Raw genomic sequence first — 15595 nt, forward strand, 5'->3', positions numbered from 1 at the left:
AAGACCCACTCAAAGCAGGCCTAAGAGGCAGAACAATTTCCTTAGGAAGATTTTGCTTATACACTTTGTAGAAAGGTATCATAAAAAAGACTTCGAAGAAAATAAAAGATGGTTCCCAAAAGAAAGAGTTCCTAGGCAAACAGAATGAGACAATAGCACTCTCATAAGAAAAGAGAAGCAAGAAGGTGTGAGGAAAACACCAAGGTGGGACTGGCCAAGCTTTGACATATTAATCAAGCTTTGTTGAAGGTATAAAAATGCAGCTTCAAAGAAACAAAATATAAAATTCAGCTTCCAAATGGAATAAAAACTTACATTTTATATATACCTCTACTAAAATTTAAAAATTTCTTACTGGAAAACCTGGAGGGCCTTCTGGTCCAATCACCCCAGGTAATCCTTGAAGTCCTGGCTCACCCTTTAAGAGATAAATAACTCTGTAACATTTATATCACTAATGTCCTTGTGTTATTTTGTTCTCCATTAACATACTGTATATTCATGTTAATTAATACAGGTAGTGAATTAGCCATTCTATTAAGTAATAGTTCGTTTATTGCACAGTAGTGGGTTTTTAAAATACAGTATAACATAAAAAATACTGACATTGACTATAGACCCAAAAGTGCCTTTATACTTATAGAAGCAGATCTTCTGAAAAATTTGTTCAGTGAATGGAAACTTCTCTCCTGAGTGGAAGAGAACCTTTTAACCAAGACTATAATATCCAACCCTTTGAACGCAGCCCATAATAAACATCAAAAGAAAAAGAAAAAACATTTTTAAAAATAAAAGAAGTGGGGTTTAAACCTGGGACTGCAAGCTGCACTAAGTGTAATGTGATACGTTTACTTTCGATGTACTAGGCGAACCATGTCAACCACAATTATCATAGAACAGCTTGGTGTGATGTGTGATTATTGCATTCATTTGTATACCTACTCATACTGAGGTTCTACTTAAAGTGTAGAAAAATCTTGGAATTGGAGTCCCAAGTAATCTGAAGTGTGTGAGATTCAACACTGGTAGTATACAAGATTGCCATCATTATACTTCACATACATAAATGTGAGCTATTAGATATTCTACTTATCATCTACTATGGTGAGGATGAGCGACCATGTTTAGTCTAGGGACCATACCTCCTCTCTCTTCCTTCCTTGGGGCCTATACAAGTTATGCCCAGTGACATTCTTTTTTGGCTACACAATGAATATGCTCCATAGCTCCTGACTTCAGGAATCTTGATTTGCATGATATAATATTATTCTAATTTAAATAAAGATTCTGTGATTTACTATTCCCATTAAACAGGATATATTTCTTCATTTTATAAATGTATTTTTCAGAACATATGTTTCAAGCTTACCTGAGGTCCAGGCATTCCTGGCAATCCAGGATTACCTTTAGAAGAACTATAACCTTGATTGTACCCATCTGCAGAATATCCCTTAGGAAATAAATGAGAGAAAAAAACCACATTCCATTGGATCAGCATGTCAGAATTAAAAGCTTCAGATAAATGTAGCAAATATATGTTGATTAGCTGTTTAATGGTAGTTAACGGATATGAAAGAATGATTGGTAACAGAAAACTAGAGATCTAATCATTTCCCTTCTTCATTCTTATTCCTTTCATTCACAACCTGAAATCTTCATGAGATTAGTAAATGTTTTCATGATGAGCAGATACATAAACCGCCACATAGAAATAATGTTGTACAGATGTTGTAAATGTAATGTAATGTTGTAAACCATCTGTTTACTCCCCCTGCCCCATTTTATTGGTGGACAAAAATACATAAGCACATCAGCAGAACTTTGCACGATAACGTACCGTCACTGTACACTATAACTGTACAACTGTATCCAAGTTAAAATTTCCACCCAGTCATGAAGCAAAATGGGTAAGTTTGGATCAATTATTCTATTTCAGCCCAAGCTACCCAAAAAGGTTTTTTGCTATGGGGATAAAATTAGGACTGACCCCCATGAATATTGCTTTGAGCTCCCAGAGAAAAGATGGCATACTGTATGTAGGCAATAAATCAGTAATATTGATAAAATGATAGCAAGGTTGATGAAACATTGGGGAAACTACAAAATAGGAGGCAAAGAAATAAATTAATGAAAGAAAATGAAAACAGGTGTCTGTAGGGGACCAAGAAGGGGCAAGTGCAAACCATGTGTTGTGATATCATGACACAAACTCCACTTCTAACATCTTCCATGCAACTTTACACCCCAAATAAGGAAGGGCAGGTCTCATGTCACTATTTTGGTGTCATTCTAGTTAGGAATGGATGCCTATGTTCCTAGGCTACTGTATATCATTATTTATCTTTTTCTAGGTTCAGTGTCTTACCTTTTCTCCTTTGATGCCCTTAGGACCCTAGACAGAGACAAACACATTATAAATCCATCATATAAAGACCAGAAATTTACATTTCTAAACTATGGACTTAGGTATCCAGTGAAATATTCAAAATGACTAAGTATTTCCAACTCCTGCAAAAGATCACTGGAAATGACAAAACTACAGGAAATTAGAAAAATAAGTCATTGTCTAATAGATTATATATTTATGACTGGTCAGAATTAAGCTCCTTGCAATTATCCCTGACACTGGTAGTATGAACAGCATGAAGGCCTATGTCAGTTCTCTCTTCATTCTCCCTCACTTCATTGTGCTGAGAACTTTACTATAAGTCAACTAAGAAATAGTTTGAGAAAAATAAGTATATAAACAATTGAAAAAAAAACAATTACAACCTTTTTTAAATTCAGAAATTCATTTGCATAATCAAACCAGTTATTTAAACGTATGAATACATACATTAAACATAATGCCTGATGTTTATCAGAACAAAGCAGAATTTCTGTTGGCTTAAAAGAGAAATGGCAGTTAAGTTTCTATTTAACAATCCAATCTAGCCATATCTGGCAACACTGATGTGCTGTGTGAGCTGGTTTATTAAGACATGGCTTTTTTTTAAAACCCTCAATACTATAGAATCAAATTGCAAACATGATTTCCTATCTCTCTGTAGGTTTTTTTAAAGTCAGTATTGTCTGATCCATAATTAATTTTAACTAGACAACCCTGTGACCTGTTGGGTCATCCTTTGAGAGAAAGGTAGTGTAGTCTGATGTGATCGGAATGAACATTAACTTTTAGGCTGACCATATATTTTTTCTCCAGTGTGGTCCTAAGAAGAATACATATCATACATAGAAAAATAATTGTAGTGGCAAACAAACTTCAGTAATAAGTCAATATTTACTTACCTGAACAGATAAACAGAATGACCATGGGTGGGCAAAAAAGCAGTGGGAGCAGGAGCAACTTCCGGCCAGCTCCCCCATTGATGTTGCTTGTGGGAAGCTGGCAGGAAGCATTGGAAATCACAATCATGAGATCGCAGGGATGCTGCAACAGCCACAACTTTGTGAATAAAACTGGTCTGAACATCATGGAAATTTCAGTTCCACAGGAATAATGGGCCCTGGACTTTTTATGTATTCTTTAAGTTAGTGGATTTTAGGTACCTTCATTCAAAAATTGTTGTGGTATTATGCACCGTTTGGGCTAACTTGAGGGTACAAACAGACAAACACAATGAACATTTTAGTAGTATATGGATTACACCAGGCTCTGCTTTGCCACAATTAACTCCACCCATCTGGTTTGGACATTTTAAGACCTGCTGACAGTTGCTTCTCCTTGTGAGATTTGTGGGACTTGAACGAGGTGCAAGCTTTCTCTGTGACTATTCCTGTATTATGGAATATGTTACCCTGGAGGCTCAGAAGGTCTCTTCTATTCTTATATTCAGGGAGAATGTGAAAGCCTTTCTTTTTCAATGAGTTTTTGGCTCCAGTTCATTGGTGCACATTAGTTCCTTCATATCTGCATATTTTTGCTATATCCTTGATTACTATTTTATTATTTATATATTTCTCATTTGTTTTTACTCTTTTGTACCATGTTCAATGTGATAAGATTAGGTAATTAACAAATATAGTAAGAAAATAAATAAAAATAATATAAAGATTTTTTAAAAATACTATGAATTTCTTAAATGGCACATTTGACCAAAACTTACTGGTGACCCTGGAAGTCCTCCTTGTCCTAAGAGTCCTGGGAAACCTTGCTCACCCTGGATGAAACAGAAATAGAGAAGAAGAAGCTGGCAAGAAAAGAACTCTCATGGGTCCCTAGAGATAGCATGCTCTGCTACTCCATGTGCACATCTTCCTCCAAATGCCTTAGAATCTAATGATTGCTTTGGGGCAATCTTTCACAACTTCCATCTTAAGGGAAGGCCACTGATTTCTGTTTCAATCATACCTTTGTTCCATTGCATCCTGGCATACCCTGACGTCCAGGAGGGCCAGCATTTCCAGGTTCACCCTGAAAGTATTTACAACATTGTCAAGGTAACCATTTTTACCCATTTCAAAGAACTCAGAATAAACTTTGGACCATTTGTGCAAGAAGTTGGTTTAGGAAAGTTGGATGTCGTTGTATCTGAGCACTGAGACACTCGTGTCAATAAAATCTTTAAGATTTATAGAAATAATAAGATGCTGAACTAAATGCAAATATCCCAATTGGTTCAGAAAATGTTCTACTTACTGGAAGACCTGGAGGACCTGAATAACCAGGAACTCCTGGCTTACCCTAGGGATAAAAAGAACCAAAGAGGAGAAAAAACACTGTATTAAGAATAGATTTAAAAACTGAGTTACTGGTGGTGATTTTAAAGTATATTCAACAGAGATCTTCATTCTGTATTACAGTAGTTGTATGTTATGAATAACTCAACCTAAAGCAGATTGCAAGACCATAAAGGAGCATAGTTTCAAATAAGCATCCCCCATTCCAGATGACTCTATATTCCCCACCCGTCACTAACAGTACCAATTATTTTAAAATGCTGATTATTATTTTTCATATAGTACAACAAAATACCAACCCTTGAGCCTTTAGCTCCAGTTAGACCTACTGGCCCTGGAAAACCCTAGAAAGCAAAGGAAAGGAGAATTAATTAAACTAAAATATTATCTTTATGCAGAAAGCTTAAATACGCAATTCATCTGTTTTTTCTGTGTCTCATTCCAATCTCCCTTCTCCAGCCAGAAATGGCAAGACCAAAATTACCAGCCAGCATGGCCAAAGTCATTTAACATTTAAATATCAAAATTCCATGTCGGTTCTTTAAATCCCTCAGGATGCTGTCTATCAAGCCAACTTACCGTTGTCTTTTTTTTTTTAGCAGGTTGGGAACATTAGATCCACCATTTTTATTATTTAAGATTGCTTATAGAATCTATGTGAAACTTACAGACATTCATTTATTTCTTGTATTTAAAAGAAACTAAAAAAAAGTCAAGTGGGTACCAAGGATTGTGCCTACCAGCATATTCATACCTCTGGGTACCATTTGGCCTGCCCCTAGGGCAAAGCAGTAGCAATACAAAGAAGTTCTATAATAAAATGAAATTTTCACAGGCAGAAGAAGTAGCAGCTCACATTTTTTACAACCACAAATAAACTTTTAATTGATACCAGATCTGCTGTCTGATGTTGAATGGTCCATGTGGTCCATCCATAAGCCATAAGCTATTTAAAGTTCAGTCTTTATCAACCTAGCACATGCTGAGCTATTTACAGGAACAGTACATGCAAACATTTATACAAAAAGGTTTTTCAATAATTCATAGAGCATACATAACACTGGTTATAGAGACATAGGATTATGCAATTAGTGAATACACTCTTCAACTGGGATTAAGGCTTGCTACTATATAGTAATTTATTTCAATCTCCAAATTGAAGTTTGCAATGTACTAAAAAGAGGTGTTTGTGGATGGAAGGTAAATACACCCCTACACACACCCAAACACATATTTTATTGAAAGGGAAAGCAGTAAAGAGGCATATCAAGGATATAATATTAAGGAAATGGACCCCAAGTGATTCACTAGTTGGGATGGCAATTTCTCTATGGACTAACACATCAGATGAGAGAAAGCAGTAAAAATTAAGCAATTTTCATTAATTTTAATGTTGTTCAAACACCTCATATTAAGATTAGTAGGATTTTAGAATGCTTGTCTTCTGTAGAATTAGTCCAATTTTAATAGCTAGTCTAATGTCTTACACAAGGTTATTACTTAGTTTTGCTAAACAGTTACTACTGACAGATCTGGATTTAATAATTCAGCAAAAACATATCCAATTTTTCATTATTTGTTGGATCTTTCAGCCAAAAAATGAAGTTCATACCACATTTGTCTGAATCACATGTTTAAAAGCATATTGTAAAAGTTTGTGTATTTTAAATGCTAAGCAGGTACACTTTACAGAGTCGGTAGAACAATTCAAGATGGGCATGTTTTTATATATGCATGGCCCATTGCCAAGCTCATATATAAAAATGGAAATGTAGGTAAATCCCCACACCCTTGGCAGAATGGAAAGAGACATTTCTGGTACATCTAAGCCCCTCTTGTATCAACAGTCAGCTACGAGCTCAGAATCTTTTACTTTTCAGCATTATCTAAATCATCTGTCTTTCAGTCATTCGCCCACTGACATACAATCATAATAGATTATAACTACCTGAGGTCCTTGTGGTCCAGGAGGACCCTCTGGGCCAAGGAAACCCATCTGACCGGGTAGACCAGGATAACCAGGAAAGCCTTTTTCACCCTGTAAAAATAATTTACTTAATACTTTACTGTATAGGTATCTTTAGTTCTTCTAAAAACTCAGCATAGGTCATTGTGTAAAATTCTGGAAATTTGTTTTCTTCATTAAATATAGTTACTCATACAGATAATAAAATTACATTCAGGCAGAAACTCCCCATATCATCAACTAAACTGGAATAATTCTGCTTTGTGTAATCCCTCACATGCATACATGAAAATGTATATTTGGAAACCCATGTCAAAGGAAAACGCAGTCCTTAAAATTGATACATAGAAATGTTGGCATGTTGGAATAAGAAGAATTTCATTGACTTTCATTACTAAGCAGACAAAAGTAATGCAAGCCAATCAGTGCCCATTCTAAAGAAGAAGCCCATTAATGAAAGATAAAACCAAGACTAGCTCCACCAAGGAAAATTCAGCCAAGAAGGATCTATTCAAAAGAATCAAGATAGCCTCTGGCCACAGCCAGAAAGGTGACACCTCAATTGTTAAGCAGGCTGCATTGTCATACCATATGGGGGCTCAGCCATAAATGGATCTTAATACATTTTCCAGTAAAAGAAAAGTCTAACCACACAGTGAAGAAAATACCAGTATCCCTTAAGAATTTCTGGTGGAACAAAAGAGACTGGATGGTGAAGAGCTGGTTCTGATATAAAATAATAAAAGCCACTGCACCATAATGTGTTTGCTCTCTTGCTTGCTCTACCTGGGAGCTCTAAGAAGCATCCCTTCCCCGCACTTCCTAAGTATTACGGCTGGACTTTGCTGTGAAAAGTATTGATTGATTGATCTATTATGTGCCAGCAAATCCGTATCAACTCTTAAACGCCACATAGATAGAACTTCTCCAGAATAGTCAGTCCTCCAGTTATGCACTCATCATTGCCTTCTCCTGCACTGTATGAAATGATGTATTTGCCATTGTCAGTAAGATGATCATCTACCTCCAGCATCTTTAGCTGAGCAGCTGGGATGACCTTCATACCTTAGATGAGCCCATGGGGAATCTATACGCTTGGTGCATATTCCCAGAATTCTTTCCTCATTATTCCCAGGACCCCCCTTCCCCCAATACCCATTATGAGGCAGCATTGTGGGACTTGACGGAAATGAAAGATCTTGCTGAACCCTATATCATCTTTTTTCTATGGAGCCCAATTTTGTTTTTCGGAGGGTTTTGATTTGTTTTTGCTGTTTTGTTTTTTACATCTTTGTAACACAACTAAATTGCATCAGGAGAGATATACTTTCAATTCCTTTTTCCTTCCAATTTCTCTCTATTCAAGTAGAAACTTGGGTTTAAATTTTACATCTTTAATTCTTTCTAATCTGCTTTGGTTACAAAGTGCCCTACTTTGAATCATGTTTTCATGCTTAACTGAAATTGCTTCATCTTTCTGAAATGCTTACCTACTTAATTGCCAACAGAATGCCAGTTCAATTAGCTTGCTCTGCCTCCTTGGCATTATATGCCCATACCTCAATATTGTAAATTAAATTTTCATTATTTTGAAATGCCCATTTTGGGGAGATATATGTACTCATTCTTGGCTGAATGTTTGCAGTATGCTGAAGTTATTTTACCAGCATAACAATGTTATATATTGCTCCCTAGCATAATGTGAATATAGAATTGCTGTGTTATTTTGTTAAATTAATGTGCCTGCTCAACATTATCATTTTATGCACTCATTTTTGCATACTGTGCTATCCCAGCATCCACCACTGGAGGGTGCATGTTATTGTCAATTGCAAACAAAAATGTATCAAACATTCTTCTACAACATAGGTTCACCAAAAATTAGTTATTTGCAAAACTGTAACTTAGAATAGTGTTTAAACCTACTTTTAAATTTATGAGGAATAACTAATGAAGAATTACAGATTCTTGGTCACCAAACATGGTACCAACAGAAAAGAATTAACTCCATTTCTTCTCACTAAAAAGCAGGATTTAAAATTTCTTCCAGTCCTATGGAATAAAACCTTTCAGCCTTTAGCTCATCCCTCTGCAAAGAAACAGCGGCTTTTCTCTTGGCCCCAAAAGAGAAAGGAAGAAAGATAAAGAAGTTTTGGAAAGAACAAAGACGACAAAATCCAGTGCTGCCTTTGTGAAATATGGGCAGGTGAGTGTGGCAACTCTGGCAACCATTAGCTGAAGTTTGTGGACTAAGATAGAGAGATTGGCCAGCCACACAGATGAGACTGAACTGGGGAAAACAGCCTCCAAAGTAATTAAAGCAAAATAGAGGAGGTGAGAGACAGTTCAGACATCTATCCAATGCAGACAGAAGAAAGATGTTTCCTTGCCCCCAGTGCACTAGCACTGGGTAGCATCAATGGTGGTAACCCTCGAGTTGCCTAAGAAGACCCTGGATGTCACCGACATTGGTAACCCCCTGATATCTCATCTTGGCCTCAAGCCACCCAACCAGGACCAAGATCTCAGTTAACTTGGTGTGTCTTTTACAAAACTTCACCAACAGAAAGCATTGCCTTTATCTCTAGAAACTCAGCCAGTACTTAGCAGGGCACCTGTGTTTTGATAATGGTTCTTTGTACTTCCTTTCCTGCTTCAGTCCTCACAGTTTTGAGCACTGGGACAAAAGACCTGTGGCACCAGCAGCAGGGCCCAGAGCAATTGGGGGTTTTAAAAGCAGGATTGGAGAAGGGTGTGAGATATTGTGCAAAGCAGATGGAGGAAGAGTTCAGGGGATGTAAGAAGAGGCAGCCCAGTCCAGAGGTGGGGCTATGGGAAGGAAACCTTTTAAAAGGACTCCACCTTACTTGGCTTGGACACTTATTTTACACCTGACTAGCATTAAAAATACCTTTCTGAAGTCTGTGTGGGTCTCACTTCTTGTTTGCCAGCTACATGGGGCTTGACAAAGGGGCTAGCAGATAATTTGTTATACAGACAGGATACAGCCTTGGCTCCTGTTCTCCTGGAGAGACCTATCTCTCTCTGGCAGTCTTGTGTGCACTGCTTCCTCAAAGGTGCAAGCTTCCTCTCAGTCTAGGAGATTCACTCTTTCCTCTCACGCAACTTGCCATTGGACTCTAGCAACTGATCTCTTGAACCCATCAGACATAACCCCATTAACATTCTCATTTTGGTAGTGTAAACCTCAGCTAGGAGTGTAAAGGAACTAAAGACTCCCTCTGTGAGACGGGATCCATGTGTATTTCAATGGGACAAAGTGGTGCTAGATTGGATACTTCCTTCACATCTAATATCAATTTCATATTCCACCAAGCACAAGAGATTGTGCTCCCCAGTTTATGCCCAGACCCTGCCCATCCTGGAGAATGAATCTGCAAAAAGTAGATGTGTATTGGATGCTATGAATATACCTGAAATGTATTCTAGAGGTAAGGAAGGCTGATTGTTTATTCATTTCCTACAAAATAGGAACTTTAGAGAGATGAGTCACATGATCCATTAGTAGCAAGTGGGCCAGACCATGCATTGCTCTTTTGTATTCAGCCAGCAAGAAATAACTCCCCCAAGCATCACAACCCACTCACTGAGTGGAGCAGCTACATCAACAGTGGATGTCCTGGACAGAATCACCATCATTAATCATTATATGATAGACTACTTTGCCTCCCCAGATAATGTGTGGTGTTTTAAGAAATGCCTTAACCTCCACTGACCCTCCTGGAAAACCTCTTTTCTCTCAGCAGCATCTCTGGTGACTGAGAATGGTAGTTGGACTTACCATGTAATACCCTTCTGGTCACTGAAAGATGGGCCTGATGGTCTCACCCTACTGAATTCAGAGAGTTCAAGCAACCAATTACTTTACTGTGTTTGCTCTCTATTATACCTTATTTTTTTATAATTCATTTTCTTGCTGGAGGCAAGATTTTTTGTGGTTACAATAATTCCCCATAGGATTGGAAGAATTCCTAAGTCTTGCCGTCAAAGATAGTGTCAGCCCTATAAAGTAGACCTGACCAAAAAACCAATGGTCTAAAACCTTTATTGGAACAGCTATATTAACAGAATCTTGCAAGCCTGAATGTGCTTTACCCCCTCCCTCATGTGAATAGGGAGGGGCTTGTATGAGACATTTTCTCAAATTAGTTTCTTGGAAAGGATTGAGGCCCTGCTTGTCTGATCATCACCTTGATAGCAGTTCTTGCTCTGTCCTTCAAGGCCATTCTCTATACCCTTTACAGAGGGAGAATGAAGAGGGAAAGTTAAACCTTTGCTGTTGAAGATAGCCTTTTCCTGTTGGATTCACCTTTTTATGACCAGAAAAGTATTTTACAAGAAGGCTATTTACTATTCTGCTCCCGAGATTCTGCAAATGTTAAACACTGTTCTGAAAGTACCTGGATTTAATTCTATAGCTTACAGTACAATTCTGTTAATAATACTGTCACATTCAGTAAACACTTCTTACATATCTAGTTGAAGCTTCCTTGGACTTTTTGGCCAATAATCCATTTTTATTCTTTTCCAGTAAGAGGTTACTCCTATGTATGTGTAAGAAATCCAATTCTTCATGTAAGTTGATCATTGGGATAATACACACTTTATTTATTTATTTATCTATTTATCTATTTATCTATTTATCTATTTATCTATTTATCTATTTATCTATTTATTTATTTATTTATTTAGCTCTTACCTTACTGCCTTTTATTCCATCACAAGAGCATTGGTTTTTGCCCTTGCAGATACAGTTCTAAAAAAGAAAATACAATGGTTACTATTCATACTCTCATTAAATAAGTGCAAACCAAACCACTTATTCTTTTTTTCCCATACCATATAGTCTATTATCTTCCTTTGGGTGGATTCATATATCACTAAACCATGTTTTCTACAACCCTTCTTTGTTTCATAAGCCACATTTTTTGGATTCACATACCATTCTTAGCCATAAACATGACATACCATAACACAGGAAGGAAGATGGGGAAGGGAAAAATTAGTAAGATCTAAAGCATGCTGTGGGAGAAATGCCATGGGAAAGTGGAAAAAAAGTTCTACCATGGTCCACTGATTCTGCAGTGGGTAGGAGTGCGAACAGCTCTCTGGGTTGGAATTTACCAGTAAGAACATTAGCTGTGGGATTCTAGTGCTATCAGCTGAATGTTGCTGAAACAACCCTTGGGATTCACATATACATGAAACTACAGGGCAAAGTCATTTGGCCATGTGGGATGCTGTATTGTCAGTAAGCTGATGATAGTCAGTTATACATCTCCACTGTTGCCAGGGGAAGGCAATTCTATTCAGGTGCTGACTCACTGCCTGGTGGCTATGAAGGTCTGGATGGGGAGGAACCATCTGACTCAACCCTAACAAGATGGAGTGGCATGGGGTTTGGGGCCCTCCTGGATCTGGAGACACGTCATTTTTGACTCTTGATGGGATAGCATTCCTACAGATAGGGCTTCAGTCCAACATTTGAAGACAACACACTTTGTCCAAAAAGCATAACTATCTCTGTCATATATCAGGACTGAATGTTGCCTTAAGTTCATAGAATATTGTAATATTAATTATGTTCTTTAAAGATTCATGAAAGTGAAGTGTTAGGTTGGTGAAGGAAACTGGACCAGTTCAGATTTGGGAAAGGAAGTATCAACAAAAACAAAACCCCATCATGCCTTCATTCCTTGCTAGCTGACAAAAGTTTAAAATGGGTAAGATCTATCTATAAAATGGAAGTTTTTGTTGTTTCCTTCTTTTCTTCTTTATGTCTCTCTTTTCCCCTTTTTCTTTCTTTCTTTTTTTATATTAAAGCAATATAAGATGAAGAGTTGCATCATATCAGAGTTGCAAATTTAGGACAACCTTTAGATAGCAACCCTAAAACTCTGATTCTTTGCTGCGACCTGGTGGCCATCAAGATGCCTGAAGCCCAGATAAATCTCTCTCTGATGGTCTGGAGTTGAGTCTTGAATGGCTTAGATTTTAATGCCTTCAACAACAGGTTGCTAGAACAACATCTGATTGCCAACCTTTTGTTTGCTTGCTGGCCTTGCTTAGCCAGAGACTATACATGATCTTGGACTTCATCTTGATTTTGTTCTGCTAGCTCAGGTCAGCTTTTGCTGAGCAGAAGAAGAAAAAAAAAGGTAAAGTCTTCAAGATGAGCTAATGCTTTCATGGACACATCTATGTAGTTTTCTTAGCAGCAACAGGGAATTGGTTTGCCAACTGCATTTTTTCTAGATTTTTTTTTTTTTAATCTCTCTAGTGAAGTCTAAAGTCCTGGTATTTCCTGGAGATCTCCCAGCCAGGCCTGCCCTGGCTTAGCTTTCAGACAAGGTCAGCCAGGGACTGCTATCTGCTGAGACAAGCAGCATACAACAGAATTCTTCAGCTTAGTGCCTTCCAGTTATATTAAACTAGATTTAGGCAACACATTCCAACACATCAAAAGAGCAACAGTCTGGGCAAGGCTGTTCCCTTAACAATATTAACAACATTAACAATATAGGAATAACAGATGCGGACAAAATGACTACAGTATTAGAAACATAGTCATCTGTTGGACTACCAAGGCCTCATGTTTTTGGGCTACAAGATGTATCTATAATCCTGCAAAATGTAATCAGTTATCCATTCCTCATCTTCTGAAGTATTCTTTCTTTCCGCTCCAACTTTTCCTTTTCACCAGGCAACAGCTAAGACAGCAAGCAACAGCCAGCCAGCCAGCCCATCTGCCTTCATGCCTTCCTGAATATAGTTTGGACATGCTTAGAAAGAAGTTGCAATTGCACACAGCATAGTTTCCTAGTACACAGTATCTATGGTCCTTTATGGTGAGTTCCTCCAAAAAGCATCTTATGTAGGGTTCACTCAATCTTCTTATTTAGTTGATTTATTTTGTTAAATCTTTCATGACACTTTTGCTCTAATGGTATTCAGAGTTGCCAACAGCAAACTAAAATTAAGTTCAAGGAAAATATAAATCAAATAATTGCATCAGTAAAGCAAAATACAATCAAATGGAATGGAACAATGGAACAAACCAAACGTTTAAATTAAATGCCTTTGATTCTTTGGCAAAATAAATTTGTTCTTGGCCTAATCTAACATTTAGAACTTGAAAGCCAGTTATGTTGGGTATGCTGATACTGACTTCCTTGGAAGAAGGGTGGAAAAAAAGATAATAATTAGAATATTAGGTATCCCTCATATGTTGCAGTTGTAATGAGCCCTTTCAATGATCCTTTGGCTATTAAAGGAAGGATAAATATCCTATGGCCCTCCTGATTTTACTGAATTATAACTCCCATTCTCCGTTGGTCATGCTATTGGGACATCTGGGACCTGAAGCTCAGCACCTTCTAGACGCCACTACTCGCCCATCCCTGTGAGTCTAAAGAATTTGTGTCTGTGTGAAACAAATATTTTCTAAAACACTTTTCATACTTCTTGTGATAAACTTCACCTTGAAAACCACTCAAGATAAGATGTCACTTAAGCCAACTGGACAGACAAAACAATCTTTCTCAGCTAGGCATGTCTACATAAGTGATTTGTATGCAAGCTACTAATTAAACTTATTTGCACAAATAAAAATGACAAAGTGAAACTGTTGCATTTCTACAAAGACCTGTGTCTGGCTTAAAAGTGGTAATTTCAAACCAGCAGCTAGAATCATTCCCACTGTATTGTACTGAATGGAGTAATCACTACACCAGACTGGCTCTCTGTTCCTTGAAGTCCCTTTAATTTCTTCTTTGCTTTTCACAAGAATGAAATTAAATTTACAGGAAAGCTAGGTCACTATTAAGAGATGGGGCATGCAAAATTTCATAAAATTAGTGCAGGGATTATCTACCACAATCTAAATTCTAATATTATAAAAATGCTATAATATTTTGCTTTGAGACAGAATGCAATTAAATTTGTCCTGAAAATGGACTCCATAGGTGAAATATATTTGTGCCAAATTTCAGGTAGATACATCAGTGGATTTTGGTGCAACAGAAGGGGTGGTATAAATAATAATGTATTAATAAGTGAAAATTATAGATACAAAACTATTTTAAAAAATTCTATAGATGCAGGATGGAAAACAACAAGAGGAATAAACACTTAAAAAAAGAACTCTCTGCCAATTTTTTCCATCCTGCTCTAAGGTATGAACAAAAGGTGTTAGTTGGGTTGTGGGTAGATCAGTACTTCCCATCCTCTAAGATGTTTAATCATGCATACATAGACACTTTTTGACGTATGGCATATTGAAGTTGAACCTTGTGAATTTTGAAACAGAGTAATTACCAATGGGATTACTTCCCCTGTAATTAAGATGCATAATGGAACTCCTCAAGGATTCTTCATATTTAATATTTAATTGGGGTTGAAGCCTTTGGCACATTTCAGAAGAAAATCCAGTGATATTACAAGTATTCAAATGGCAAAAAATAAACATACTTTTTAATAATTTTTACAAAAATATATTGATTAGGCCTCCAACTCTAGGAAAAGTAGAACAGATTTTTTCTTTACTTTTACATTTGTTTATTTATTTCTGTATGGTTTTGTTTGAATTATATTGTCTGAATTATATTGAGAAGTTTATTTTTTATTATTATTGGTAGCTTTTAAAAAATATTATTGTAAGGAGGTTTTGAAAGAGGGACAAGCAAATTAATGTCATCCATTCCACCTTGCATGAGTTAAAAATTCCCACAAATGGCCCTTTTCTGCTTTGGGCTCAGGATTTGTGCTACAATGGGCCTACTAGAGTCTCCAATAAATATAATTTAGCAAGGAATGAGAAGAGGCAACTGAGTTTTCACAGTCCAACATTCCATCTCACATGTAGTTTAAATTGTTCTGCTGTCCTTGTTTCAAAGGTAAACTTCATGAACCAGTTTTGGCAGCTAGAAG

General features: G+C 37.0%; 1 protein-coding gene across 1 annotated transcript in view; it reads right to left on the bottom strand.

Moving 5' to 3' along the window:
- The window catches only part of COL4A3 (collagen type IV alpha 3 chain), a 70516-nt gene that overhangs the window by 48200 nt on the left and 6721 nt on the right, over window positions 1–15595 (bottom strand). The window contains exons 2-10 of the mRNA XM_063307780.1: window positions 11367–11423; window positions 6629–6718; window positions 4980–5024; window positions 4640–4684; window positions 4352–4414; window positions 4107–4160; window positions 2366–2392; window positions 1370–1450; window positions 356–418 (exon numbers count right to left, since the gene is read on the bottom strand). Of these exons, the coding sequence (XP_063163850.1) occupies window positions 356–418; window positions 1370–1450; window positions 2366–2392; window positions 4107–4160; window positions 4352–4414; window positions 4640–4684; window positions 4980–5024; window positions 6629–6718; window positions 11367–11423 (525 nt within the window). The remainder of the gene's footprint in view (window positions 1–355; window positions 419–1369; window positions 1451–2365; window positions 2393–4106; window positions 4161–4351; window positions 4415–4639; window positions 4685–4979; window positions 5025–6628; window positions 6719–11366; window positions 11424–15595) is intronic.

Source organism: Candoia aspera, chromosome 6 (genome assembly GCF_035149785.1).
Source record: "Candoia aspera isolate rCanAsp1 chromosome 6, rCanAsp1.hap2, whole genome shotgun sequence".
NCBI lineage: Eukaryota > Metazoa > Chordata > Lepidosauria > Squamata > Boidae > Candoia > Candoia aspera.